Source organism: Salvelinus namaycush, chromosome 24 (genome assembly GCF_016432855.1).
Source record: "Salvelinus namaycush isolate Seneca chromosome 24, SaNama_1.0, whole genome shotgun sequence".
Lineage (NCBI taxonomy): Eukaryota > Metazoa > Chordata > Actinopteri > Salmoniformes > Salmonidae > Salvelinus > Salvelinus namaycush.
Genome location: NC_052330.1, coordinates 12,494,021 through 12,520,197, shown reverse-complemented (window position 1 = coordinate 12,520,197; position 26,177 = coordinate 12,494,021). Strand labels below are relative to the sequence as shown.

General features: G+C 44.2%; 2 protein-coding genes across 3 annotated transcripts in view; one reads left to right on the top strand and one right to left on the bottom strand.

The window, feature by feature from the left end:
• Nucleotides 1-13,877, top strand: part of LOC120019713 (discoidin, CUB and LCCL domain-containing protein 1-like) — a 42,218-nt gene extending 28,341 nt beyond the window's left edge. Inside the window, exons 13-15 of the mRNA XM_038963117.1 lie at nt 6,378-6,427; nt 6,808-6,927; nt 12,008-13,877. Of these exons, the coding sequence (XP_038819045.1) occupies nt 6,378-6,427; nt 6,808-6,927; nt 12,008-12,570 (733 nt within the window). The 3' untranslated portion in view covers nt 12,571-13,877. The remainder of the gene's footprint in view (nt 1-6,377; nt 6,428-6,807; nt 6,928-12,007) is intronic.
• Nucleotides 13,878-15,115: 1,238 nt separating this feature from the next.
• LOC120019712 (Golgi-associated PDZ and coiled-coil motif-containing protein-like) lies at nt 15,116-25,112 on the bottom strand. Of its 2 annotated transcripts, XM_038963114.1 has the most exons (9): nt 24,588-25,112; nt 21,341-21,505; nt 20,999-21,022; nt 20,006-20,181; nt 19,312-19,477; nt 19,109-19,204; nt 18,817-18,981; nt 18,097-18,271; nt 15,116-17,783 (listed from the first exon to the last, which is right to left on the bottom strand). In XM_038963114.1, exons 1-9 carry the CDS (start codon nt 24,855-24,857, stop codon nt 17,665-17,667), a joined length of 1,356 nt encoding a protein of 451 aa, XP_038819042.1. In that variant the 5' UTR covers nt 24,858-25,112; the 3' UTR covers nt 15,116-17,664. The 2 variants fall into 2 exon arrangements, with proteins under 2 accessions (XP_038819042.1, XP_038819043.1); XM_038963115.1 differs by lacking the exon at nt 20,999-21,022 and having other exon boundaries at nt 24,588-25,111.
• Nucleotides 25,113-26,177: the final 1,065 nt, after the last annotated feature.

Genomic DNA, 26,177 nt, shown 5'->3' with positions numbered 1-26,177 from the left:
TTCAATGTGGTGCTCTTATTTTTCTCACTTTGATTGGTGAAGTAGATTGCTGCTATAACTTGATGACCCTTCATATACCTAACCATTTTCCTTGGCTCTCTTGTAGAGTGTATCCATTGTTTTCAGTGCCATGATGCCCTTGAGGAGCAGATTCAATGCATGAGCAGCACAGCCAATGGGTATGATGTGAGGGTAGGACTCCTCCACTAGATCAAGCAGCCTTCATGTTCGCAGCATTGTCTGTCACCAGTGCAAATACCTTCTGTTGTCTAAGGTCATTGATGACTGCCTTCAGCTCATCTGCAATGTAGAGACCAGTGTGTCTGTTGTCCCTTGTGTCTGTGCTCTTGTAGAATACTGGTTGAGGGGTGGAGATAATGTAGTTAATTATTCCTTGCCCATGAACATTCAACCTCCCTGTAATGTAGAGACTGGTGTGTCTGTTGTCCCTTGTGTCTGTGCTCTTGTAGAATACTGGTTGAGGGGTGGAGATAATGTAGTTAATTATTCCTTGCCCATGAACATTCAACCTCCCTGTAATGTAGAGACTGGTGTGTCTGTGGTCCCTTGTGTCTTTGCTCTTGTAGAATACTGGTTGAGGGGTGGAGATAATGTAGTTAATTATTCCTTGCCCATGAACATTCAACCTCCCATCAGAGATGATTGCAATACAGTGCTTTCTCTATGATTTGCTTGACCTTCACTTGAACTCTGAACTCAGCATCCAGCAAATGAGTAGATAAAGCATGTCTGTTTGGAGGGGTGATAAATAGTTAAATAGTTAAGCAGTTAGAATAAACAACTCCTGTGTGAGATAAATGTTTTAAAATTATACATTTATGGAAACAGGTGAATTAACACTCCTCAGTTAGCAGGCTCAAGCGAGCTAAAACCATCAAATCAAGTTTATTTTATATAGCCCTTCGTACATCAGCTAATATCTCGAAGTGCTGTACAGAAACCCTGCCTAAAACCCCAAACAGCAAGCAATGCAGGTGTAGAAGCACGCCGGCTAGGAAAAACTCCCTAGAAAGGCCAAAACCTAGGAAGAAACCTAGAGAGGAACCAGGCTATGAGGGGTGGCCAGTCCTCTTCTGGCTGTGCCGGGTGGAGATTATAACAGAACATGGCCAAGATGTTCAATTGTTCATAAATGACCAGCATGGTCAAATAATAATCAGGAGTAAATGTCAGTTTGCTTTTCATAGCCGATCATTAAGAGTATCTCTACCGCTCCTGCGGTCTCTAGAGAGTTGAAAACAGCAGGTCTGGGACAGGTAGCACGTCCGGTGGACAGGTCAGGGTTCCATAGCCGCAGGCAGAACAGTTGAAACTGGAACAGCAGCAAGGCCAGGTGGACTGGGGACAGCAAGGAGTCATCATGCCCGGTAGTCCTGACGCATGGTCCTAGGGCTCAGGTCCTCCGAGAGAGAGAAAGAGAGAATTAGAGAGAGCATACTTAAATTCACACAGGACACCGGATAAGACAGGAGAAGTACTCCAGATATAACCAACTGACCCTAGCCCCCCGACACATAAACTACTGCAGCATAAATACTGGAGGCTGAGACAGGAGGGGTCAGGAGACACTGTGGCCCCATCCGATGATACCCCCGGACAGGGCCAAACAGGAAGGACATAACCCCACCCACTTTGCCAAAGCACAGCCCCCACACCACTAGAGGGATATCTTCAAACACCAACTTACCATCCTGAGACAAGGCCGAGTATAGCCCACAAAGATCTCCACCACAGCACAAACCAAGGGGGGGCGCCAACCCAGACAGGAAGATCACGTCAGTAACTCAACCCACTCAAGTGACGCACCCCTCCTAGCGACGGCATGAAAGAGCACCAGTAAGCCAGTGACTCAGCCCCTGTAATAGGGTTAGAGGCAGAGAATCCCAGTGGAGAGAGGGGAACCAGCCAGGCAGAGACAGCAAGGGCGGTTCGTTGCTCCAGAGCCTTTCCGTTCACCTTCACACTCCTGGGCCAGACTACACTCAATCATATGACCTACTGAAGAGATAAGTCTTCAGTAAAGACTTAAAGGTTGAGACCGAGTCTGCGTCTCTCACATGGGTAGGCAGACTATTCCATAAAAATGTAGATCTATAGGAGAAAGCCCTGCCTCCAGGTGTTTGCTTAGAAATTCTAGGGACAATTAGGAGGCCTGCGTCTTGTGACCGTAGCGTACGTGTAGGTACGTACGGCAGGACCAACTCGGAAAGATAGGTAGGAGCAAGCCCATGTAACGCTTTATAGGTTAACAGTAAAACTTTGAAATCAGCCCTTGCCTTAACAGGAAGCCAGTGTAGGGAAGCTAGCACTGGAGTAATATGATCAAATTTCTTGGTTCTAGTCAGGATTCTAGCAGCCGTATTTAGCTCTAACTGAAGTTTATTTAGTGCTTTATCCGGGTAGCCGGAAAGTATCAAAGGCAGCACTAAGGTCTAGTAGCACAAGGACAGATGCCATTAAAAGGTCATTTAACACCTTCACAAGTGCAGTCTCAGTGCTATGATGGGGTCTAAAACCAGACTGAAGCATTTCGTATACATTGTTTGTCTTCAGGAAGGCAGTGAGTTGCTGCGCAACAGCTTTTTCTAAAATGTTTAAGAGGAATGGAAGATTCGATATCGGCCGATTTAGTATTTTTTATATTTTCTGGGTCAAGGTTTGGCTTTTTCAAGAGAGGCTTTATTACTGCCACTTTTAGTGAGTTTGGTACACATCCGGTGGATAGAGAGCCGTTTATTATGTTCAACATAGGAGGGCCAAGCACATGAAGCAGCTCTTTCAGTAGTTTAGTTGGAATAGGATCCAGTATGCAGCTTGAAGGTTTAGAGGCCATGATTATTTTCATCATTGTGTCAAGAGATATAGTACTAAAACACTTAAGTGTCTCTCTTGATCCTAGGTCCTGGCAGAGTTGTGCAGACTCAGGACAGCTGAGCTTTGGAGGAATACGCAGATTTAAAGAGGAGTCCGTAATTTGCTTTCTAATGATCATGATCTTTTCCTCAAAGAAGTTCATGAATTTATTACTGCTGAAGTGAAAGCCATCCTCACTTGGGGAATGCTGCTTTTTAGTTAGCTTTGCAACAGTATCAAAAATAAATTTTGGATTGTTCTTATTTTTCTCAATTAAGTTGGAAAAGTAGGATGATCGAGCAGCAGTGAGGGCTCTTCGATACTGCACGGTACTGTCTTTCCAAGCTAGTCGGAAGACTTCCAGTTTGGTGTGGCGCCATTTCCGTTCCAATTTTCTGGAAGCTTGCTTCAAAGCTCAGGTATTTTCTGTATACCAGGGAGCTAGTTTCTTATGACAAATGTTTTTAGGGGTGCAACTGCATCTAGGGTATTGTGCAAGGTTAAATTGAGTTCCTCAGTTAGGTGGTTAACTGATTTTTGTCCTCTGACGTTCTTGGGTAGGCAGAAGGAGTCTGGAAGGTCATCAAGAAATCTTTGTGTTGTCTGAGAATTTATAGCACGACTTTTGATGCTCCTTGGTTGGGGTCTGAGCAGATTATTTGTTGCGATTGCAAACGTAATGAAATGGTGGTCCGATAGTCCAGGATTATGAGGAAAAACATTAAGATCCACAACATTTATTCCATGGGACAAAACTAGGTCCAGAGTATGACTGTGGCAGTGAGTAGGTCCAGAGACATGTTGGACAAAACCCACTGAGTCGATGATGGCTCCGAAAGCCTTTTGGAGTGGGTCTGTGGACTTTTCCATATGAATATTAAAATCAACAAAAATTAGAATATTATCTGCTATGACTACAAGGTCCGATAGGAATTCAGGGAACTCAGTGAGGAACGCTGTATATGGCCCAGGAGGCCTGTAAACAGTAGCTATAAAAAGTGATTGAGTAGGCTGCGTAGATTTCATGACTAGAAGCTCAAAAGACGAAAACGTCATTTTTTTTTTTTGTAAATTGAAATTTGCTATCGTAAATGTTAGCAACACCTCCGCCTTTGCGGGATGCACAGGGGATATGGTCACTAGCGTAACCAGGAGGTGAGGCCTCATTTAACACAGTAAATTCATCAGGCTTAAGCCATGTTTCAGTCAGGCCAATCACATCAAGATTATGATCAGTGATTAGTTCATTGACTATAACTGCCTTTGAAGTGAGGGATCTAACATTAAGTAGCCCTATTTTGAGATGTGAGGTATCACGATCTCTTTCAATAATGGCAGGAATGGAGGAGGTCTTTATCCTAGTGAGATTGCTAAGGCGAACACCGCCATGTTTAGTTTTGCCCAACCTAGGTCGAGGCACAGACACAGTCTCAATGGGGATAGCTGAGCTGACTACACTGACGATGCTAATGGCAGACTCCACTAAGCTGGCAGGTTGGTTAACAGCCTGCTGCCTGGCCTGCACCCTATTTCATTGTGGAGCTAGAGGAGTTAGAGCCCTGTCTATGTTGGTAGATAAGATGAGAGCACCCCTCCAGCTAGGATGGAGTCCGTCACTCCTCAGCAGGCCAGGCTTTGTCCTGTTTGTGGGTGAGTCCCAGAAAGAGGGCCAATTATCTACAAATTCTATCTTTTGGGAGGGGCAGAAAACAGTTTTCAACCAGCGATTGAGTTGTGAGACTCTGCTGTAGAGCTCATCATTCCCCCTAACTGGGAGGGGGCCAGAGACAATTACTCGATGCCGACACATCTTTCTAGCTGATTTACACGCTGAAGCTATGTTGCGCTTGGTGACCTCTGACTGTTTCATCCTAACGTCGTTGGTGCCGACGTGGATAACAATATCTCTATACTCTCTACACTCGCCAGTTTTAGCTTTAGCCAGCACCATCTTCAGATTAGCCTTAACGTCGGTAGCCCTGCCCCCTGGTAAACAGTGTATGATCGCTGGGTGATTCGTTTTAAGTCTAATACTGCGGGTAATGGAGTCGCCAATGACTAGGGTTTTCAATTTGTCAGAGCTAATGGTGGGAAGCTTCGGGAGGAGTAGAGACAAGAGAAGACTCGGCCTCAGACTCCGACTCGCTACTTAATGGGGAAAACCGGTTGAAAGTTTCTGTCGGCTGAATGAGCGACACCAGTTGAGCATTCCTACAGCATTTCCCTCCAGAAGCCATGAGAAAGTTGTCCGGCTGCGGGGACTGTGCGGGGGGGGGGATTTATACTACTATCTGTACTTACTGGTGGCACAGACGCTGTTTCATCCTTTCCTACACTGAAATTACCCTTGCCTAACGATTGCGTCTGAAGCTGGGCTTGCAGCACAGCTATCCTCGCCGTAAGGCGATCGTTCTCCTGTATATTATAAGTACAGCGACTGCAATTAGAAGACATCATGTTAATGTTACTACTTAGCTTCGGCTGTTGAAGGTGCTGACGAACCATGTCCAGATAAAGCGTCCGGAGTGAAAAAGTTGAATGAGGGAAAAAGGGGAAAAACTAAAAATATAAACGGTAATTAAAAAGTAAAAAGTAAAAACCGTAAAGTTGTCAGCTAGCAAAGTAAGGTTGGCAACAAAACGCACAGCAACACGTCTAAAAACCCACATGGTATCAAAAACGAACTAGTTAGAAATGATTTAAACATTTTGCTGTAGGCTACTATTTACTAGTTAACTAAAAAACATGTATGTCATATGAAATATTCACTCCACTCAGTTTTGTAATCAAAACTTACCAGAAAGCATGTAGTCCTTTGCTCAGACAGTGTAGTAGTGTGGGCTCAATTGCATCTCATTAGTGTGAAAGATCTTGAGAATCAGCTGTACATGTGATGGAAGAGTGCACTGTACATGTGATGGCAGAATGCACTGTACATGTGATGGCAGAATGCACTGTGCATAGAGACGGTTGCAATTCCATTGAATTAGGGATAGTTTAACCAAAATATGCCACAAGACCTAGAATTTCCTTGTATATCCCACAAAAAAAGGTTCACTGTCATAAGCTAACTTATTTGATGAATTTTAAGCAAAATTCCTGGGCTTAACTTCACATTGAAAATTTGCAGCCCTAATTCAGACTAGGAAGTGGCTATTGCGTCTCAAAATGGACAAACAGTACTATTGAAGCTTTTTTTCTCGTTTTTCAAGCGAAGGTCTTTTCAACGGAGTATGCGAGCACACTCGTTTGGCTGAAGCATGCTAATCCATTACGGGGTCATCTGTCAGTGTCAGAAGATGTGGCCAGCTGAGCAAAAGGGAGAGGGGGAAAAAGGAAGAGAAAAGAGGGGTGCTCAGCAGAGCCAGGCAGTGGTGTTTAGGGGACACCTCACCCCCCCTGCCTCATCTCCCCCCAGGAGGTTATCAGAGGAATGGGGTGAGGGAGCACCACTGTCCTCCCTGAAACTGGAGTTCACAAAGGCATTTGTCTTTCTGTCACAGGAAGAAGACAAAAGAGAACTCGTACGGATCTTCAGATGCCCAGAAACCAGGTCAGTGAACATTTTACTTTGTAAAAGATGTCATTCATATAACTGCACATCAAAATTGAATCATTTCTTTTGTGAGAAACAGAACATGTATGGTGAAGATGAGCCCTAGAAATAATCCATGTTGTTATAGTGATACCCAGTCAGTGGACAGGTTACATATCATTCATCATTATGGCTGCTTTAATGAAACTGCCAGAGTCCATTTGTTGATCTGTGACAACATGTCTGTGCTGTGTAGTGGGGGGTTGTGGTTAGTGAAAATTCAGTCAGGCCTGGGCTTGCATCTGGGGCTTATATCTGTGCTCTCTCTCCATGCTAGAGTCCTGTCATTATATCTGTCTGTCTGTGGAGTTGTCTTTTTACTGCCTGCCGGCCCTCAGGTTGCTGGAAGCAGATCAAGCAGCCGTTTGCCAGGCACCAGTCCACAGAGTTCACCATCAGCTACAGCTCAGAGAAAGACCCAATACATAAACTAGACCTGGTCACCAGCACCATGGCAGGTGAGGACACATGCACTCACTGAGACGTACGTCCATACTCCCACACTTCCAATCATCACAACTCAAGAGACTGAGGCACCCATGGAAGTGAATATAGAACCGTTCTGTGGAGGCACCACTAGGGCTGTGGCGGTCACGAAATTTTGTCAGCCGGTGATTGTCAAACAAATAACTGCCGGTCCCATGGTAATTTACCATGAATTAACATGAACACTTTTAGCATCTCCTGTCTTCCACACATAACCTACAAGCCACTGATGCAGACCTTTGGAACATATACATTTTAAGAAATCCAGTCTTATAATGCCCCCTAAAAAATCCATACATTTTGTGACTGTTGTACACTGGGGATAAATATAATAATTAGAATTCCCTTCTCCCTGGGTGCTGCATGCTCCGAAGCACCTCTTACTCACATGGCTCTCAATCACGTGATCCGGTCTTTCTCACAGGCTACAAGTGAAGACCGACACATTGGAGACGTAACTGCTCACACTCTTATCCAATTCCAAGGTGCATATTACAGATATTGGAAGAACTGTCCACATTTACTTTGTCAGCCAACTAGATGAGTAGGCCTAACAAACAGCAAAAGCACTAGCCAATGTCAATCTACTATCCCCCATAGTACAAAAGTTGACCTATTCTGTGCGAAATATAAATATTCCAAACATAATCTTGGACAGTTGTGGGATCTGATAGATCCCAAATGAAGAGAACCACTAGCATCAAAAAAACTTTTTTACACAATGAGGCTAACGCAACAGATCAGAACGTTTAGCTTAAAATGTTGATAAACTATTAGGCTATTTCTTCACATTATAAGCGCAGCAATGCGCACATGGCAGTAGGCTATAAGCGCGAATGTTCCACTAGCGGAAAACACAATTATCAAAAGTGAGCCCAAATGCGATTATGCTTTTATTTGAAGGTGCATTTTTATGGTGAACATTTTCTTCCCCAAACTTGAAACTCATGCGCTGCTTATGTATGCCAGTTAGGCAATAATGTGCTTCATTTTAAAAAGTTATTTGGCCACTTTAGTTGTGATACAAACCTTATTAAAACATGGGTGAGTTGCAAAAAAGACTTTGTTTCTTATGCTGGTGATAATAGATAATTCACAAGTGATAGGCTAGTATTCTCACCCATCAGACTATTCTTGATTTAATCTTGTCTTTACATATACTAAATAATATATGTGTGAAATTTTGTTTTGATTTAGGTGCATGATAAATGGTTCATTCTGTCTCAAACAGGGGCAGGGAAAATATATGTAATCTATGCACTTAAATAGCGAATGGAGGACGGTTTTCCCGTGGTTCATTTTCATGCCAGCCAGGTAGGCTATACTCCTGTTGTAAAGAGAAACAATGTGCTAAATATTAGGGCTGGGCGATATGGCCAAAATCTCATATCCCGACATAAACTCAGCAAAAAAGAAATGTCCTCTCACTGTCAACTGCGTTTATTTTCAGCAAACTTAACATGTGTAAATATTTGTATGAACATGACAAGATTCAACAACTGAGACATAAACTGAACAAGTTCCACAGACATGTGACTAACATAAATGGAATAATGTGTCCCTGAACAAAGGGGGGGTCAAAATCAAAAGTAACAGTCAGTATCTGGTGTGGCCACCAGCTGCATTAAGTACTGCAGAGCATCTCCTCCTCATGGACTGCACCAGATTTGCCAGTTCTTGCTGTGGGATGTTACCCCACTCTTCCACCAAGGCACCTGCAAGTTCCCAGACATTTCTGGAGGGAATGGCCCTAGCCCTCACCCTCTGATCCAACAGGTCCCGGACGTGCTCAATGGGATTGAGATCCGGGCTCTTCGTTGGCCATGGCAGAACACTGACATTCCTGTCTTGCAGGAAATCACGCACAGAATGAGCAGTATGGCTGGTGGCATTGTCATGCTGGAGGGTCATGTCAGGATGAGCTTGCAGGAATGGTACCACATGAGGGAGGAGGATGTCTTCCCTGTAATGCACAGCGTTGAGATTGCCTGCAATGACAACAAGCTCAGTCCGATGATGCTGTGACATACCGCCCCAGACAATGACGGACGGACCCTCCACCTCCAAATCGATCCCTCTCCAGAGTACAGGCCTCGGTGTAACGCTCATCCCTTCAACGATAAACGCAAATCCGACCATCACCCCTGGTGAGACAAAACCGTGAATCGTCAGTGAAGAGCATTTTTTGCCAGTCCTGTCTGGTCCAGCGATGGTGGGTTTGTGCCCATAGGCAACGTTGTTGCCGGTGATGTCTAGTGAGGACCTGCCTTACAACAGGCCTACAAGCCCAGCCTATTGCGGACAGTCTGAGCACTGATGCAGGGATTGTGCATTCCTGGTGTAACTCAGGCAGTTGTTGTTGCCATCCTGTACCTGTTCCGCAGGTGTGATGTTCGGATGTACCGATCCTGTGCAGGTGTTGTTACACATGGTCTGCCACTGCGAGGACGATCAGCTGTCCGTCCTGTCTACCTGTAGCGCTGTCTTAGGCGTCTCACAGTACGGTCATTGCAATTTATTGCCCTGGCCACATCTTCAGTCCTCATGCCTCCCTGCAGCATTCCTAAGGCACGTTCACGCAGATGAGCAGGGTTCCTGGGCATCTTTCTTTTGGTGTTTTTCAGAGTCCGTAGAAAGGCCTCTTTAGTGTTCTAAGTTTTCATAACTGTGATCTTAATTGCCTACCGTCTGTAAGCTGTTAGTGTCTTAACTACCGTTCCACAGGTGCATGTTCATTAATTGTTTATGGTTCATTGAACAAGCATGGGAAACGGTGTTTAAACCCTTTACAATGAAGATCTGTGAAGTTATTTGGATTTTTACAAATTATCTTTGAAAGACAGGGTTTTGAAAGATGGACGTTTCTTTTTTTGCTGAGTTTAGGTCATTTCATATCCCGATAAAGATACATATCACGATATTGCACGTTTTCTGTCAATTCAATGAATAAATAGTTTATATAAAATGACCACATGTAAAGGCCTATTTCTTATTACATTTTGAATTTTACTCAACAAATAAAAGGTTATTTCTCCTCTTATTTAGAACCTTTGTGCAAATTTTCTATTAAGCATGTAACAAAATATAAAATACTAATGTATAAAAAGGTAAATAGAAAACACTTCAACTATAGTTGCAAAGAAAATATAGGCCTAAAATATATATATATATAATTTATTTATTTTGGGGGGCTTGCCCGCTTTGCATGTTATTTTCGCATTTAATACATGTCACAAATCACCAACTCACGAAACCCCCGTTTCTCGACCGTGTAAATTGGGGCCATGTCTTTGCAGATGTAAGTTGTAACGGCAGCTGTTATCTCCTTCCATCTTTGTGATTCTTTGCCATACGGTTTGCCGCGGGCAAAAGCCTCTTGCAACGTCTGAGTTGGGGGTTTGTTTTTGAGCCCTCGACTGTACTTTTGGGTCTCATCCGTAGACTCTCTCCGTAATGTTTCACATGATTCTTGCATAGGTGGTAAAAGAGGTTAGTGGTGTTTGAGCCTGTTGTCGGGACCGGCCTGCGGCATATTTTGCAGAGGACTGTTTTCTGGTCCGTGTCAGACTTTTCATACCCAAACCACATCCATGGGACCGAAGTAGCCCCTCTTTTAGGTACGAGCTCCGTGTCTCTGTGTTCTATGTCACGTTCACTCTCCTCCATGTTTGTTTGTGTTGCAATTTTCTTTCACACGGCACGTGCGTCGTCCAATTGAATAAAAATATTGCCGTATAGAGTGATTTGCGACACAATGAAATAAACGAGAGCATAATATGAAACGATAAAAGTTTTTTTATCGTCACACAATATACATCGTCATATCGCCCAGCCCTACTTAATATTAGGAAAAGCCTATAGAAAGCTGATGAGATTCTCCTCTTTTTAGTAGAGGCCATCACTCTGTTTTCTCACCCAATTGCATAGCCTATAGAAATGTTTTACAACATGAGCTCATGGGCTCTCATGAAGTGTTTGATTAGATTTTCGATTACATTTGCATTGATGTCAGAGAGATTAGAGGGACAATAGAGTGCTGAGTACCAGTTAGCAAGTTTGGAAGGCTACTAATGACCATCAGCAGTATCAGAGCTTGAAGAAGCCCAATCACCGTGACTAAATGATCACATGGAATTTGACTCCCTTCATGACTTGTGACTGCCGGTGTGGTGGTAATACAGTCACCGTAACAGCCCTAGGCACCACCACCTGCTATTGAACTTCCATCTTCCTTCACGAGAGGCTGGGTTACTTGTATTGATCCATAATTACTCCATCACCCAGGCAGTGTGTGGTGGTAAACTCTGAAAGTCAAGCTCTCCACTCTTTACAGACAACCCCATTCACAGTAACTGTGACCCTTCTTGCGCACACAATTATCTGCTTTACAGTTCTCTGTTCACTCCATGGCCAAGGTAATCTAGAACTCATTGTAAGCTCCTGGCTCAGTGTGTGAACCGACCATACAAAGTAAGAAGACATCACACAATGGCCTGAAAAGCCAGTTGACGATCCTCTCTGCTCTGGCTCTTATTAGTAATTACATGTAATTCTGGGTAAGCTGGAGAGGTTTGATCATTAAAGCTGGAGCCAGTAGGAGGCTAGCCAGTGTAATCCTTGACTTTGGAAAGTCCTCTAGTAGTCTGCTGAATAGTTCCTGACAGGCTGAGAGGCAGCCAGATGAGTAATGGTCTACTGCTACTGTTAATAATCCACAGCTTCCCTTCAGGGCACCAATTATTGATGATTCACATACTCTGCCAGGGTTGAATATTCTATATTTAGATAGATCACAGGCTCCCTGTACACTGTAAACCTGCTACCTGTATATGTAGAGAAATCAAAGAGATAATGTCCGTGTTGAAAAAGTGGTGTCCTTTTGATCTATAACAGAGTGATGTAATTCATTATAACTGAGTGAAAACAATTTTAAGTTGGTGTTTTAATATGCTCATTCCAAAACAGATTGTCACGTTTGATCACCGGGGCACTGGTAATAAAGTTGGTAGTATTCAGTTCTGTTCTTAAGTGGCCTGTGTCCTTGTCCTCCAGAGTACCAGCAGCCTCTGATGATTGGGGTTGGCACAGTGGCCAGGAAGGGCTCTACGTTCCGGCCTATGGACATGGAGACCAAGGAGGATCCTAGCAACCCCTCCACCCACTACAACTACCTGCACACAGCCAACCAGTATGCCCTGCCTCTCACCAACCAGGAGCCAGAGTACGCCACGCCCATCATTGAGCATCACACCTTCCACAAGGACGGGTTCCTGCCCGACCCGGCTAGTTACAGCGTCCCAGGTGTGGTCCTCAGCAAGACCCCATCCTTTAAAACCCTGGACAGGAAGGCAGGGGTGGGCTCCTCCGGTGGCTACCAGATGCCCCAGCTCAAAATAGACCGGGGACACAGTAACTCTGAGGGGGTCTACGACAGCCCCAAGGTGAACAAGCCTGTGTGCCAGAGCAGTGGCCTCTCAGACTACCAGAGGCCCCAGGCCAAGCCGGCCGTGCTGGAAACCTACTCCACCCCCAGGGACTGTGTGAGGGTGGCCCCCACCAAGGGCCACAGGCCGGACCATAGACCAGACCCTGAGGGCAGTTCTGGAGGAACCTGAAGATGGAACATGTCTGGGACTACAGGACTAAACTGTCAAACTGTGATTTTGATCAGTTCACGGCCGTTTTAGATTGAGCTTACTGTAGCAAACACAACCGGTAAATTATTTCTCAACTGACTTTCGGGAATGTGGGAGACGACAGTGTTTGTGTTTGTATCGGAGCCTGTGCTGACAGACATTTTGTGAATAAGAAAATACAGATGGTTACTTTAACTGTCCTATTTTTTTTAAGGGGGGGTGATTTATTAAAAAGCAAATGGTGATGGAGACAGGAAATGTCCTGAAAAATGGGAAAATACCTCTCCTCATTCTCAACTGTGACTGATGCTTGTGACTGTAACATACATTAAGAAATAATGTGACTTCGTTCCTTAACTGTACAGTATATTTTGAGGTCATGATAAAGCTTTCAGAATCTCTCGGTCTGGGGTTAAGCTGCTTTCAGCAGGGAAGCATAGAGGAAGCAGAGTGCTTTATTAAATGAAGCAGCACCCCAGTTAGTGGTAGATTTGTCCCCAGCGGGTCCTACTATAGGATGTTTTACAAAGTCAGTCAGTGCTCTTAACAAATAATTGTAAGTACACACTGTGAATGAAGTGACTGAAAGGACTGGTGTCACCGCATGGGGTCCCCCACAATGGGGGCTTTGTCACCATGTTGCAGGGGGCTCTGAAGCCGACGGCTGCATTGCTGCTCTGTATCAGTCTGGAGGCAGATCTGGTCAGTGTGATCAGAGAGCCAATGAAAAGGCAACGGCAGAGTGTTTACAGTTAGTCTGGCGTATTGAGAAACGTCCAGCTGGGGATTTAGGAGAGTAAACTGGACTACAACACATCACAAAGCTGTGTTTCTAGATGCTCTGTTTAACTGGACAAGGTGAAGAACTACTATACAGGCCAGTTCCATTTAAATTGATCTTGAATACAAAGCCATGTTGAATGGTACCGATACTACGGTCTAGTCGATTGTGTATAGGTGTGTACATACAAGTGCATAGTTTGAAAATGTATATTGCCAAGAGGAAAGAAAAAAGAAATGAAAAATGCTGTCGACTGTATTTAAAGCACCTGTGAGTGTGGTGTTGCTGCTGTGTACTGAAGACAGAACTTAGGATTGAGCTAAGAACTCTTTCATTTCTGTGAAATCTTTTGGGGAAATCTTTTCAGCTGGGTTGTATGTACATGTACTGCGAGAGGTTATTCTCTACAGACTCTCTCTGTGATGTCACTCTCTTTCAAAGCGTTCTGTGTGTCTACTGCATGTTGGCTGTAAGCTGAGCCCTGAATAAAAACACCAGCAGTTGACTTCTTCATGTCAAGGTCTCTTTACTATGTGAAAATGTGTTTCTCAGCAGCCGTAGCCTCGGCCCTAGGATGCCCGGCATTCCAGTCCCAGCGCCCAAAGAAGCAGGAAGTTACAGGATCCCCCACCTCCACTCAGCCTGTGTCTGTCTGTGGAGGAATGTGGCAGTTTGGTGTCAGTCGTGGGGAAGCAGCTGATGATCAGCGACACTGCTGCTGCCCAGTCCTCCCAGCTGGGCCCAGCCGAGGGGAGAGAGCTGGGTGGTGGGGGGTATGACGGCCTCTCTGAGGACCCTGATAACACGTCACTGGTCTCTTCAGAAGTGGGGGGTAGGGTGATGGTCTGATGGAGATAGACTAGGCTTGAGTAGAGCCTGTTTTGTGGCTGTGATCAGAGTGTGTGTGTCTGCCAGTGGCCTCGGCTTGGTCGTTCACACAGGGGTGTGGAACACTGTTTACACCTCCAGCCTCCAACCCAAAGCTACATGAAAGCTCAGACTCAGAGCAGCTCTCTGTGAACACACTGCTCCTAGCTATTCACCTTATCCCCTCAAATTCCAGTCATGTCTCTTCTTGCAGACTGCTGACTTTGTTCATATGAGCTTGAAGATTATGGCCTTTTCTCAATTGCATACTACTCAAGTCCTCTGTATCCTCAAAACCAATTGGATGAGAAAGCCTGATGTCCCTCCCCTCTGACCCAATGGGTTTTGAGGAGATGAAAGGATGTGAGGAGTATACAATTGATTGAAGGCCCATCTGTTTTGTACTGTGCCTCCCATCGAAACGGCTTAAACGTTATTAAACCTTATTTAAAAGTATTTGGCAAATCTTTTTTTTATACCATAACTAAGATCAGCAGTTGGAATCAACTTTTAATTAGCAACATTTTTACTATGCTTGTTACTGAATAATTGCCATGAATGTTGCCACTGAATGTTGCCATAATTGCCACTGAATAATCACTGAATAATTGCCATGAATGTTGCCATTTTCATGTATGGATAAACTCACTGTACCGACTGGTTCTACAGTTTACATCGCCCCCTGGTGTTCATTGTGGTTCACTGAACAAAATCAATATTATAGTAACAATAATAAACAGATCAGAAAAAATTACTTCCACTTTATCATTCTGTTCCTCATTCAAACATTTGGATCTTCACATTTCAACCTAGTGAAGATTGAATCCTTCAAGAGATCTGAGCCCTGACGGCTGGGCGGGCTATCCACAGACCACATTGGGCAAATACATTTGTTTATTTAACGTTGTTATACATTACGTACAGATATTTCAGAGACCCCTTTTAAAATAAAATTACATTAAGAAAACAAGGTCGGGTAAAAAACTGTGTACAAAAAGGGAGCCTTTGTTCCTTTAGGCGAAATCACTGGCAACAAGCGGAAAGATGAACATTCTTCATGGCATGACATGCAGCGCCAGTGTTGGGATGACGCCTCGGTCTCTAGTGCCGCTCTGTCATTTCACTAACGTTAAGCAGGGAACTGTCCATGGCTTGGACACATCCTTCATGCAGAGCATTTGCGTTAGATCAAAGCGCAATTTACATCCAAAACCGGACCTGCAGTTTAGCCTCACTGATAAGAAATGGCCATGAATGAAATCAACATTAGTACACAAGGCTGCAGATTGTCATGACCCCCCCACAATCACTCCATTGGGGTACATTTGTATTAAGTAGAGATGCTACTACAGTAGCTAAATTCCAATATTATCTACAGAAATGCACCGATTTCTTATTTTAAAATAGCTAATACATTAATATAGCATATACAGATTTATTTCTATAGTCTAAGATGATAGTTTGTGAATTTGAATAAATGGATCGTGCATAAAAACATTCTATTGCTATTAACCTTTGCATATACAGAATATAAATATACAGAAACCTTTTGGTTGTGTAAAATGAATTGAATAAAGATGGAAAACAAACCCCCATCACTCAGATAAGGTTACCAACCTATGACAGACTGTACATAGATTTTTTTCTATTGTGTTATTGACTGTACGTTTGTTTATGTGTAACTGTTGTTTTTGTCACACTGCTTTGCTTTATCTTGGCACGGTCGCAGTTGTAAATGAGAACTTGTTCTCAACTGGCCTACCTGGTTAAATAAAGGTGAAATAAATACATTTTAAAATGATATCAGAACACAGTGCAGCAGACACACTGTTGTCAGTCATCTCTGGGTCCGAACGAGTCTGAAGACACAGCTTGACTGCCACTGATACCACAAGACCACAGCACACCAGCAGTAGAGAAGGGTGGGAAAACCAACCAGCGATGGACTTTTGGGAGATGCATACAAAAGGCAAGATATGTACTTTGTTAAAAGGGACTAGAACAAAGGAGAAATCCTAGTTGAGTTTGAGGGGAAAAATAAAGACATTGCACTTCTAATTTCTGTCAACGTGACAATAACTGAAAAGACAAGATTTGGCCCTCCAATCCAGTGTCTCCCTATTCTGTCCTTTTGAGTTGTCCCCCTGACCGCTCACTTCCTCTTACAGGCGACTCAATTTTCAGTGCTTTATACACACACTAATCATATCATTGTCGGTGTAATGTTGAAGATATAGCCCAACTTTGCAAACACTGGTCAGTTAAACACCATTAACTATGATAATGCCCTTTTAGTATAAGACCTGTTTGAAAAGATCACCTGACATTTCAGGCAGTTTTGGTGTGATGGAGTTTTTGCCTGCCTGGTGACATCACCAGGTGGTAAATTTGTTAATAGACCAATAAGAGAGAGTTCCAAACTTCTCTGCCAATAACAGCTAGTTTTCCCCTCCTCACTCAAACCACTCAGACAGTTCTAGCAAAAATCTTGCTTGAGAAACTGCTCTTGCTAAGGAGCAATTTGCTTCTATTTAACCATTTTAATTGACAATAAATCACAGTAAGGTACCTAATTGCTACTCAGAAATGATTTTATATTGAGATTTTTTAACTGGTGCACTGGGTCATTAAAGAAAAACATTGTGTAATGAGTCCTCAGAGGACTAAAAAACAGATGTATCCAGCATTTAAACACTGAACTATGGTGACATTCTGTGATACCATTAATCAAACACAGATGGAACACCCTCAAAGTTGATATAGTTAGAATTCTTTCCCTGTACATTCTGTTTTGACATAAAGTAGGTGAATGTAGCTCTCTCATATTCTGAACAAAGGACTAGGCCTACTGGTAGGTGGATCTTAGAGCGGTGCAGGTTTGACGTGGGATTCAACATCGATATCATAATCAGTGGTAGAAGATGAACATTCAAGTTGAGAGAAAAACCCTCATCTACAGTAGCTACATGTGGAAGATAAAAATAAAAGCCAACATTTATGAAGGGAGAAGATCTTTCTCGGCCTTGTAAAATAGTATTCATTACCAGCACGGCAGTCCCAGTAAGGTAGTGTAGTCAGTGTGGGGGCAAAAAGGATCAGTAACTATACACAAACAGAGAAATATACCACTCAGTTGAGGGATATACCATCCATCGATTCTACTATCTTCTCCAAACTAGACCCACATCCTCTCCTCAATATCGGGTCTCATCTCATTGGCTCCTCACCACTGCACGAAGATAGTGACGTGAATTCAACAGAGCTCCGAGTGCGTTTCCATAACAACTTAATGATGAGTCAACTCTATCCCCACATATATCCTCCGGGGGACTCTAGTGCAGTCCAGTCTCTCAAATCTCATACAGTATAGTACACAAACACACATGCACTTCAGTCTTTCAGCTCCCCCCCATCCCTCCCTCCCTCTATGACGAGCTCTCTCCGGACTCAGCAGCCTTAGACAGGGTCTCCTCTGATGGTGTCTCACTGGAGATCCCGGTGTCTCCGTTCTCCGGGCTGTCACTCACTGACATCTTCTCCAGAGCTGCAGCACAGAGAGAGAGAGAGAGACGGACATGAATACACTCTCTCTTTACTGGAGCATCTACCGTCACATTCTGTGGGCATTTCAGGTGGATGAAATGCTACATTTTCAGTTCATTCACATATGCTCATATGGCATTTTGGCACTCTTTAAAGTCCATTTTCACATTAACACAAAGACTCCCATTTGTATAAAGCAAGCGAAATGTGAAGACAACACTTTAAAATGCACGCACACTAAAATGAAGCCATACTACTATGAAAACAATGAGTTTGTTTTCTATGAATAATGAGGTACAGCAGACATAACTTACCTTGTAGCGATGCGGCGTCTGCGGTGCCGTTGTACCTGCTGGCGGCTGACCCCTCCTCCAGCTCATCTAGGTAGAGCCGGTAGCGATGGCCGCCGTCATCCTCATACTCCACGTTCTCATCGTCAGAGTCCACCTCCGGGGCTACGTACACAACCTCAAACTCTATCTCTCCCCTCTGGAGACACACACACACACACACACACACACACCACAGAGAGTGAGACAAAACTTAACAAGAGCTTACTTAGTTCATTTGTTGGTTTGCTGAGGCATGATTAACTGTTTTCCCCACCAATGCACAGCAGCAGTCCCGCAGGCTAAATTGACTAACCCCAGCATGAACCTTCATGAACCTCCGGTTGTAGGCTGACTGAGGTCACCACTGCTGTTTTAGAGAGAGGAGAGATGACTGACTCTCAGTAAAAGCTTAACCCCCAGGCTAACCACTAAATGGTCACACAGACTCACACAAAAAGGTGTCACCAACTTAATAAAGGCTTTTGAAATCCCAAAAGGAATGTCTTAGCTTTTTACAATGGTTTTACTTAGCCTGGTCCCTTGGTGTACATGTACCAACGCTTCAATGCAGTCATTATGTCATACATGTATAGCATGACAACAAACATAACAAAGCAAACATATCTGGACCAGCAGGCTACGTTTGCCTGAATTCAAGATGCGAGCACTCAGCCCTTCTCTCTCCCAGGAGCCGAGTCTGACCTGTTGTGAGAGGATGGTGACGGCTTCCTTGTGTTTGGCGTCCCTCAGGTTGATGCTGTTGACAGCCAGGATGGCATCGCCCACATGGAGCCCCCCACAGCGCTCCGCAGGCTGGGTAGGATGGATCTCTGAGATCAGGATGGGCACCCCGTGTTCCTTACCACCCTGTCCATCCGGAAATAAGACACACACACACATATTAAGGTATGGACCATGACAGATGAGCAACACACTACGGATTAAGACATAGCATTTAACACTTTCTGGTTTGGGCTAAATTGGTGGAGGTTACCGTGATTGAAATTCCAAGTCCCTCGTGATCTTCTTTGGCCAGCACTACTTTACGAATAGGACCAACTCCTTGGGTCTTCTTCAGTACATCGGTTTCCTGAGGGAGAGATCGAACAGGCAAATAAATAGTGAAAAGCAAACAGTAAAAATACCTTAACTACAATTAAGATCAATCCCCTAGCGATGGCTCTGATGTCCACTCACATGCCCTACTGGAGACGGTAGGGGTTTCTTGGGATCGTTGCGCCCCCTGCAGGCTCGGATGACTGTCTTGTGGCGGTGGAGGTGGATCTCAGCCTCCAGCTGGTTCCATAGTTTGTCATGAGCGGGCCCCTTCATGTCCCGACCCAGTAACTGGATCTGCTGAACTCTGGAGACAATGGACCCAAAGACAACCAGTTACCAATGCCAGCATTATTGGTTTCAGGTAGTCCCTCCCTATTTCAAATCTGGGAATTTGGAGGGGAAGATCCTATTTGCGTTATGTCAAGATTAGGGTTGGAGCTAGAGTTAGGGTTGGAGCTGGAGTTAGGGTTGGAGCTGGAGTTAGGGTTGGAGCTGGAGTTAGGGTTGGAGCTGGAGTTAGGGTTGGAGCTGGAGTTAGGGTTGGAGCTGGAGTTAGGGTTGGAGCTGGAGTTAGGGTTGGAGCTGGAGTTAGGGTTGGAGCTGGAGTTAGGGTTGGGGCTGGAGTTAGGGTTGGGGCTGGAGTTAGGGTTGGGGCTGGAGTTAGGGTTGGGGCTGGAGTTAGGGTTGGGGCTGGAGTTAGGGTTGGGGCTGGAGTTAGGGTTGGGGCTGGAGTTAGGGTTGGGGCTGGAGTTAGGGTTGGAGCTGGAGTTAGGGTTGGAGCTGGAGTTAGGGTTGGAGCTGGAGTTAGGGTTGGAGCTGGAGTTAGGGTTACCTTCCAGCCAGCTCTTTGTCCAGGTACTTGGCTGCCAGTCTGGCCCCGTAGACCTCAGCCTGCAGTACGGCGATGTGCCTGCGGAGGGCCTCATTCTCCTTCTTATGCAGCTTGACCTCTGCCTCCAACTTCACTTCCTTCACCTTCTCCTTCTTGTTGGCCTGCAGCTCCCTCTCCTGTCACACACACACACAAAGAGAAATGGTTGAGTTAAACTCTACAGAGAAAGATAGAGTGCAAGTGCTTTACTCCTATCAGCTTTGGCACTTTGCTGTACAGAGACCCATCCCTGCTCCACTGAGGAGTCAGAGAGAATGGGCCATGACTGGAGGTTGGAGCAGTCTCCTCTGATCAACATTAGAGGAAGCGCAGTTGACAGGCACTGCAGCCGGCCCGCAGGGCAGGGAGCAGGAAAAGAGCAGTCCACTGCTGCATCCTCACAGGCTGGGCTGCAGCCACAAAGACCATGTCACAGACAAACATGGATACAGTACACAGTATCGGTGAAGCAGAAATGAAATATCTACTTGACAACATACACACAAACAAGATAGGTGACTGTGGGTTTGGCTGTCATAAGTTCAAAGCATTGACACTTCTGCTGATTAAGAATGAACAACACGCAAACTGGGTTACTCACACACACACACACACATCCTGGAAATCATTGACTTCCCTTCGCGCTTTTTTGACTATTGAAACAAAACACGTTCCAAGTATCAAAACATGCACATTCCAATCAAATGGGGTAACACGGACATATATGAATAGGCAATAACAGACAATGCAACAAAGCTACAATAATTCCAGATCTGTTGTCACTGTCAGTCATTGCTAGCATGAGCCCCATAGACAGCCTGTTGGACTTGTTGATGAACTGTTGTTAGCAAGAGCAGGAAAAGACAGACCTTGAGGGTGGGATGAGTACAGACACAGACGCACAGCTATCCCCAACCAAAAAACCAGACACACAGAGGACATGCACACACTTACCATCTCCTCCACTGAGGGAACAGGCTTAAGGTGAGAAGAACAGAGAAGGGGTAAGAGGTTAGAAAATCACAGCCAAGCAGTGGGGAAGAATGTGACCATTTACCACTTTACAGGCCCACTGGAACCTTAGCAGGTATACCAGATTCAGGTACAGTAACGCATCAACAAAGGTAAAAAAAAAGGTATTTGTATTTCTTCCCAAGAATGTCCAAGACGCATACAGGTAGTTTTATTCTCGGACGGAACTGCGACATAAGAAACCTTGAAACCACAGTAGGAATCACGAAGTAGAAACTAGAGCGAGAGTAGTGTGGGTGTGAGGGTGTGTGGTCGGTGCCCTACCATCCTGTCTTTGATGGAGTCCGAGTCCACGGTCTGTCCAGCCTTGGCGTGAAGCTGCAGCTGCATGGCATGGAGCTGGAGGAGCTGGTCGTGGACCTCCCTCTCCACCACCACCTTCTCTGCCTGCACGTCAGTCAGCTCCGATCGCAGGCCAACCAGCTGAGCCTGGAGGAGAGAGGGAGAGAGTCAGACAGACAGTTACATAATTGTACGCTTCTTCAGACTTCCTAGATTCTTAGGAACCCTCATTATCATGTATGTTTAATCAAGTCAAGTGGACCAGGCCCAAATCATTATCCCAGCACCGATCAAATTCCATTTTTCCCCGTTTTACATTTCCACTCTGTTCTCTATCATATTTTTCAATACTATTTTTCTTAGAAAGCAGGCTCCTTGTTATTCAAGCCTGAATGAATTGTGCCAAAATGAATTGGCCTACAGATCTTGCGCTGAAGGTTGTCTATTGTACACAACAAAACCCTGGGGGAAAAAATATAATTTGTGCTCGTCTCTGGAGCTTATTTAGCTTGGCAACATGGGAAGCAGAGTTGAGTGCAGAGAACAATTCATCTATTTATTTATGCCATTGAACTGGGGCCACCTGCATGTCACAGCTGAAGGAATGAATTGATCCACAGTATGCTTTGAATAAGGTTAGGATTCACTCCACCTATGATGATGAAAGAGGAGTGTGATTATATCATGCGAATCTAACTGAGTACTAAACTACCTGTCTCCTAAATGATTTATCAATCATCATCCTCAGACAGAGACTCATCTATCATTGCAGTAATCAGGCAGGCCTTCATTATAATAGAGACCCAGTCTAAATCAAACAGGCCGAGAATATTCTATAGTACAACCCACCATTTAAGACAGTTTAGCCTGTATTTACTCCTCAAATGTAGGGTAGTAGGGGGAAAAAGTTTAAATAATTCAGGACATTAGGAGTGTGTGTGTCTGTTTGCTGACCACTTTGGCCTCTATTCAGACTGAGGCAGCCCACATGTCTGGACACACATGTGGCTGTATGCTACATCAGGAGAAACATTAGCCTACACAGTGCAGCTGCTGACATCGCACGCCAAACCAACCGACAAAATACAAAGACACATACAGACACGGACATACACACGCATGCAAGCAGACAAATGCACACACACATGTCAAAAAGGGGCAGGACTTCCTGATGTGACACAGAGTGTTGGGCAAGTGTGGAATGTGTGTCTCGTGGTTGGAGTCTCTATATCCTTGCTCCTAAACAATGTGCTCTCTAAGCATGAAGGAAGGAAAAGACAGGCGTCCGGCTGACCTCTTCCTGATAAACTATACCTGAGTAACAGTCCGGAGACGAGGCTGAGGAAGTCTTAATAGCTGAGCAATCACTTTTTTATGTTTGGTAATCAATAACAGTCTAGTAGGGCAGGCCTATATAGGGCTGTTGCGGTGACCGTATTACCGCCGCATCGGCGGTCACGAGTCATGACGGCAGTCAAATTCCACGTGACCGTATAGTCACGGTGATTAGGCTTCTCCAAGCTCTGATGCTGCTGGTCATTAGTAACCTACCAAACTTGCTAACTGCCTGGTACTCAGCACTCTATTGTCCCTCTAATCACTGACGACAATGCAAATGTATTTGAAAATCTAATCAAACACTTCATGAGAACCCATGAGCTCATGCTGCGCAACATTTCAATAGGCTATGCAATTGCGTGAGAAAACACGCCTCTACTAAAAAGAGGAGAATTGCACCAGCTTTCTATAGGCTAGGCCTACTATATTTATTTCTCAACTTCCCTAATATTAAGCACTTTGCTTATATTTACAACAGGAGTATAACCTACCTGCCTGGCATGAAAATAAACCACGGGGAAAAGTGTCCTCAATTCGCTATTTAAGTGCATAGATGACATCTATTTTTTCCCGATGCCCCTGTTTCGATACAAGTTCATGATAATGGTCCATTCTAAATCAAAACAAATTTCACACATACAGTACCAGTCAGAAGGTTGGACACACCTACTCATTCCAGGGTTTTTCTTTATTATTTTCTACATTGTAGAATAATAGTGAAGACATCAAAACTATGAAATAACACATATGGAATCATGTAGTAACCAAAAGAATGTAGTAAACAAATATTTATTTCTCGCACAGAATAGGTCAACTTTTGTACTCTGGAGGATAGTAGATTGACATAGGCTAGTGCTTTTGCTGTCCATTATGCCTACTCATCTTGTTGGCTGACGAAAAGTAAATGTGGACGTTCTTCCAATATCTTCAATATGCACCTCGGAATTTGATCCGATGTGTGTCTTCACTTGTAGCCTGTGAGAAAGACCCAATCACGTGATGGAGCACACAGCACTCAGGGAGAAGGGCACAATGGCCACTGGCCGCAAAAGGCATGGATTTTTGGGGGCCTTTGATGTATATTTAGCATGAGCTTCTGACCTACCCTTCCTGCTATAAACCCGATACCTGACCTGGGGACGACCACCATCTAATATGACCATTGTATCAACCTACCATTAGCTCATAAAACTACTGTAGGCCGGTGGAAAACATGTAGGCCTAGGTAAGGATGTAACAATGCAGATCTAACCTATTTTCTCTAAATATATCTTAGAATAATTTGAAATGGTCACACACTCTGCCAGTGGACAGAAAACTGAGGCATTTCGCAAATTGCATGATAGCGGATTTCCCACAAATGTTGTTTACTTTAGCCACGTCAAATAGCCTAATAGGCAATGACGTTCTAGTGTTGTTGGGGGCCAACTGCTTGTGTAAAGCCAGATTTCCTGGCCTCAGCAATACATTGAGCTGAAGCTGAAGGCTGAAATGCAGTATTGATTTACAAGCAGTAATAAGAGCTCTATGGTAGTCAGGAATTGCTGGGAAAGTCTTGTTGACAGAATCAACTACACTCCTGATCAAACATTCATTAATGTGAGCATGGTGAGGTCATATGTGGAGTAAGGGTTAGGATGATCCTTCATTTTGTTTCTCTCATCAATAGATTTGGCAACGTGGAGGGGCACTCAAATCGTGTGTGTGTGATGCCTGATTAGCTATGTCAATTAGCTATTTCAATTGACTGTCAGCTGGATGGGCAGAGACGCACTGTCATGGAAAGTGACATACAGCTATTTAATAATTCATACATTACCAGCATACCCTTACATACCAGATGATCATACACATACTTTTTAACATTGATACAAGAAAAGCTTGTGCTCACCTCGACTTTGTGATTAAGTTGAAAAATCGTCTGGGCTTTGTGGCAAAGCTGAGCAAAACAGGAGCTGAGACTTGTCATCTTTTGACGACCCTCGTAGGTGATGTCAGCTTGATCTGGATCGATTTCTCCCAGTAGTAAATCGACGTCAACAAACGCCTTGTCAAACTCCTTCTCAAGAACCTCAAGCCACCGAAACATGGACATCCCCGTGCCTGGACTGACCAGGGCAGTGCCCTGGGCTGACGGAGAGACACCGGCCGAGGCAGACATTTCAACAGTGCAGGCTAAAGGCTTTAGCTAAATCTAGCTGGCTAACCTAGCCGCTTCTTTTCACAAATAAAAACAGCGCTTTGCCTTTGTACGTTTACTGAATCGTAATACTTGAGTTACACCGTACTCTAAATGCCCAAATCATATGAAACAGTTACGTTTCAGAAAAGACTAGCTAAATTGAATGAACTTCGTTCTTTCCCAACCCCTAATCATATCAGGAAATCCGAAATCGGATATGGATCATAGTTATCAGAGATGAAACAGGAAGCGAGATATTTCACTCGCTCCTTTTTTCTGGTTCATATACAAATCAATGAACTAAGCGGACCAGACCCAGCTGCTAATGCATTGGTGCCTATGGGAGAAACACCCCTTAAGCAGACCGGAACTGTGACCATTTTTTCAATTGTAAATGGCCTGAGTGGGACATCTTTATTTATCCGCCACATTTTAAAGCTATTAATCGACTACAACAGTCTGCCACACAGCAGAGAAAAATATATCGATAGCAGAGATAGTCGATCTCTGTTGAGCTTTGGGACAGTTTACTGCGAAGAGGCGAAGCTGAGTAAAAGCAGAGTTGGAATTCCAGTGTTGGTAGAAGAAAACGTCACAGCTGTATCAAGTAAAGAAAAGACAAATGCAGCGGTTCATAGATGTGAGCACCTGTGTTATGAGAGTAAGAAGTGACGTATTGAAAAGTTAAAGGAGCATGGAGATGTCTTAAAGAGAAAAGGGGAGTCAGGAGAATCCAATATGTGTGACTTGACAGAAAATATGATAGTGAGTAGGATGATGTACTGTATCTCTTGGAAGTTAAGGGTTTGATGAGCGTAGCACAGAGTTGGTTCAGGAGAGGGAGGTCTGCCATGGATGCCCTGATGACAGTTAGCACAGACATAGCCAAGGCCCTGACAATAAAAGAGGTGATGAGTGTTGTGTATTTTGACATTGAGAAAGCTTTCAATACCATGTGGAGGGAAGGGTTGTTGATCAAGTTCGATCGAGTCATATGGGTGAAGGTGGGGTCAGAATTGTCAGTGTGGTTTTAAGTGGGCAATGTTTCTTCTCAGCAAAGTGTAGTTAGTCCGGTGTTGTTAACCCTGATGATAGATGACATATTTAAAGCTGCAATATGTAACATTTTGGGCAATCTGTCCAAATTCACATAGAAATGTGAGTTATAGATCTGTCATTCTCATAGAAAGCAAGTCTAAAATGCGGTAGATCTGTTCCATGTGCACTATTTCTATGCTGCCTGTTTGTAAGTTTAATTTTTGCATCTTTTACCTTCACTTTTATACACCAGCTTCAAAC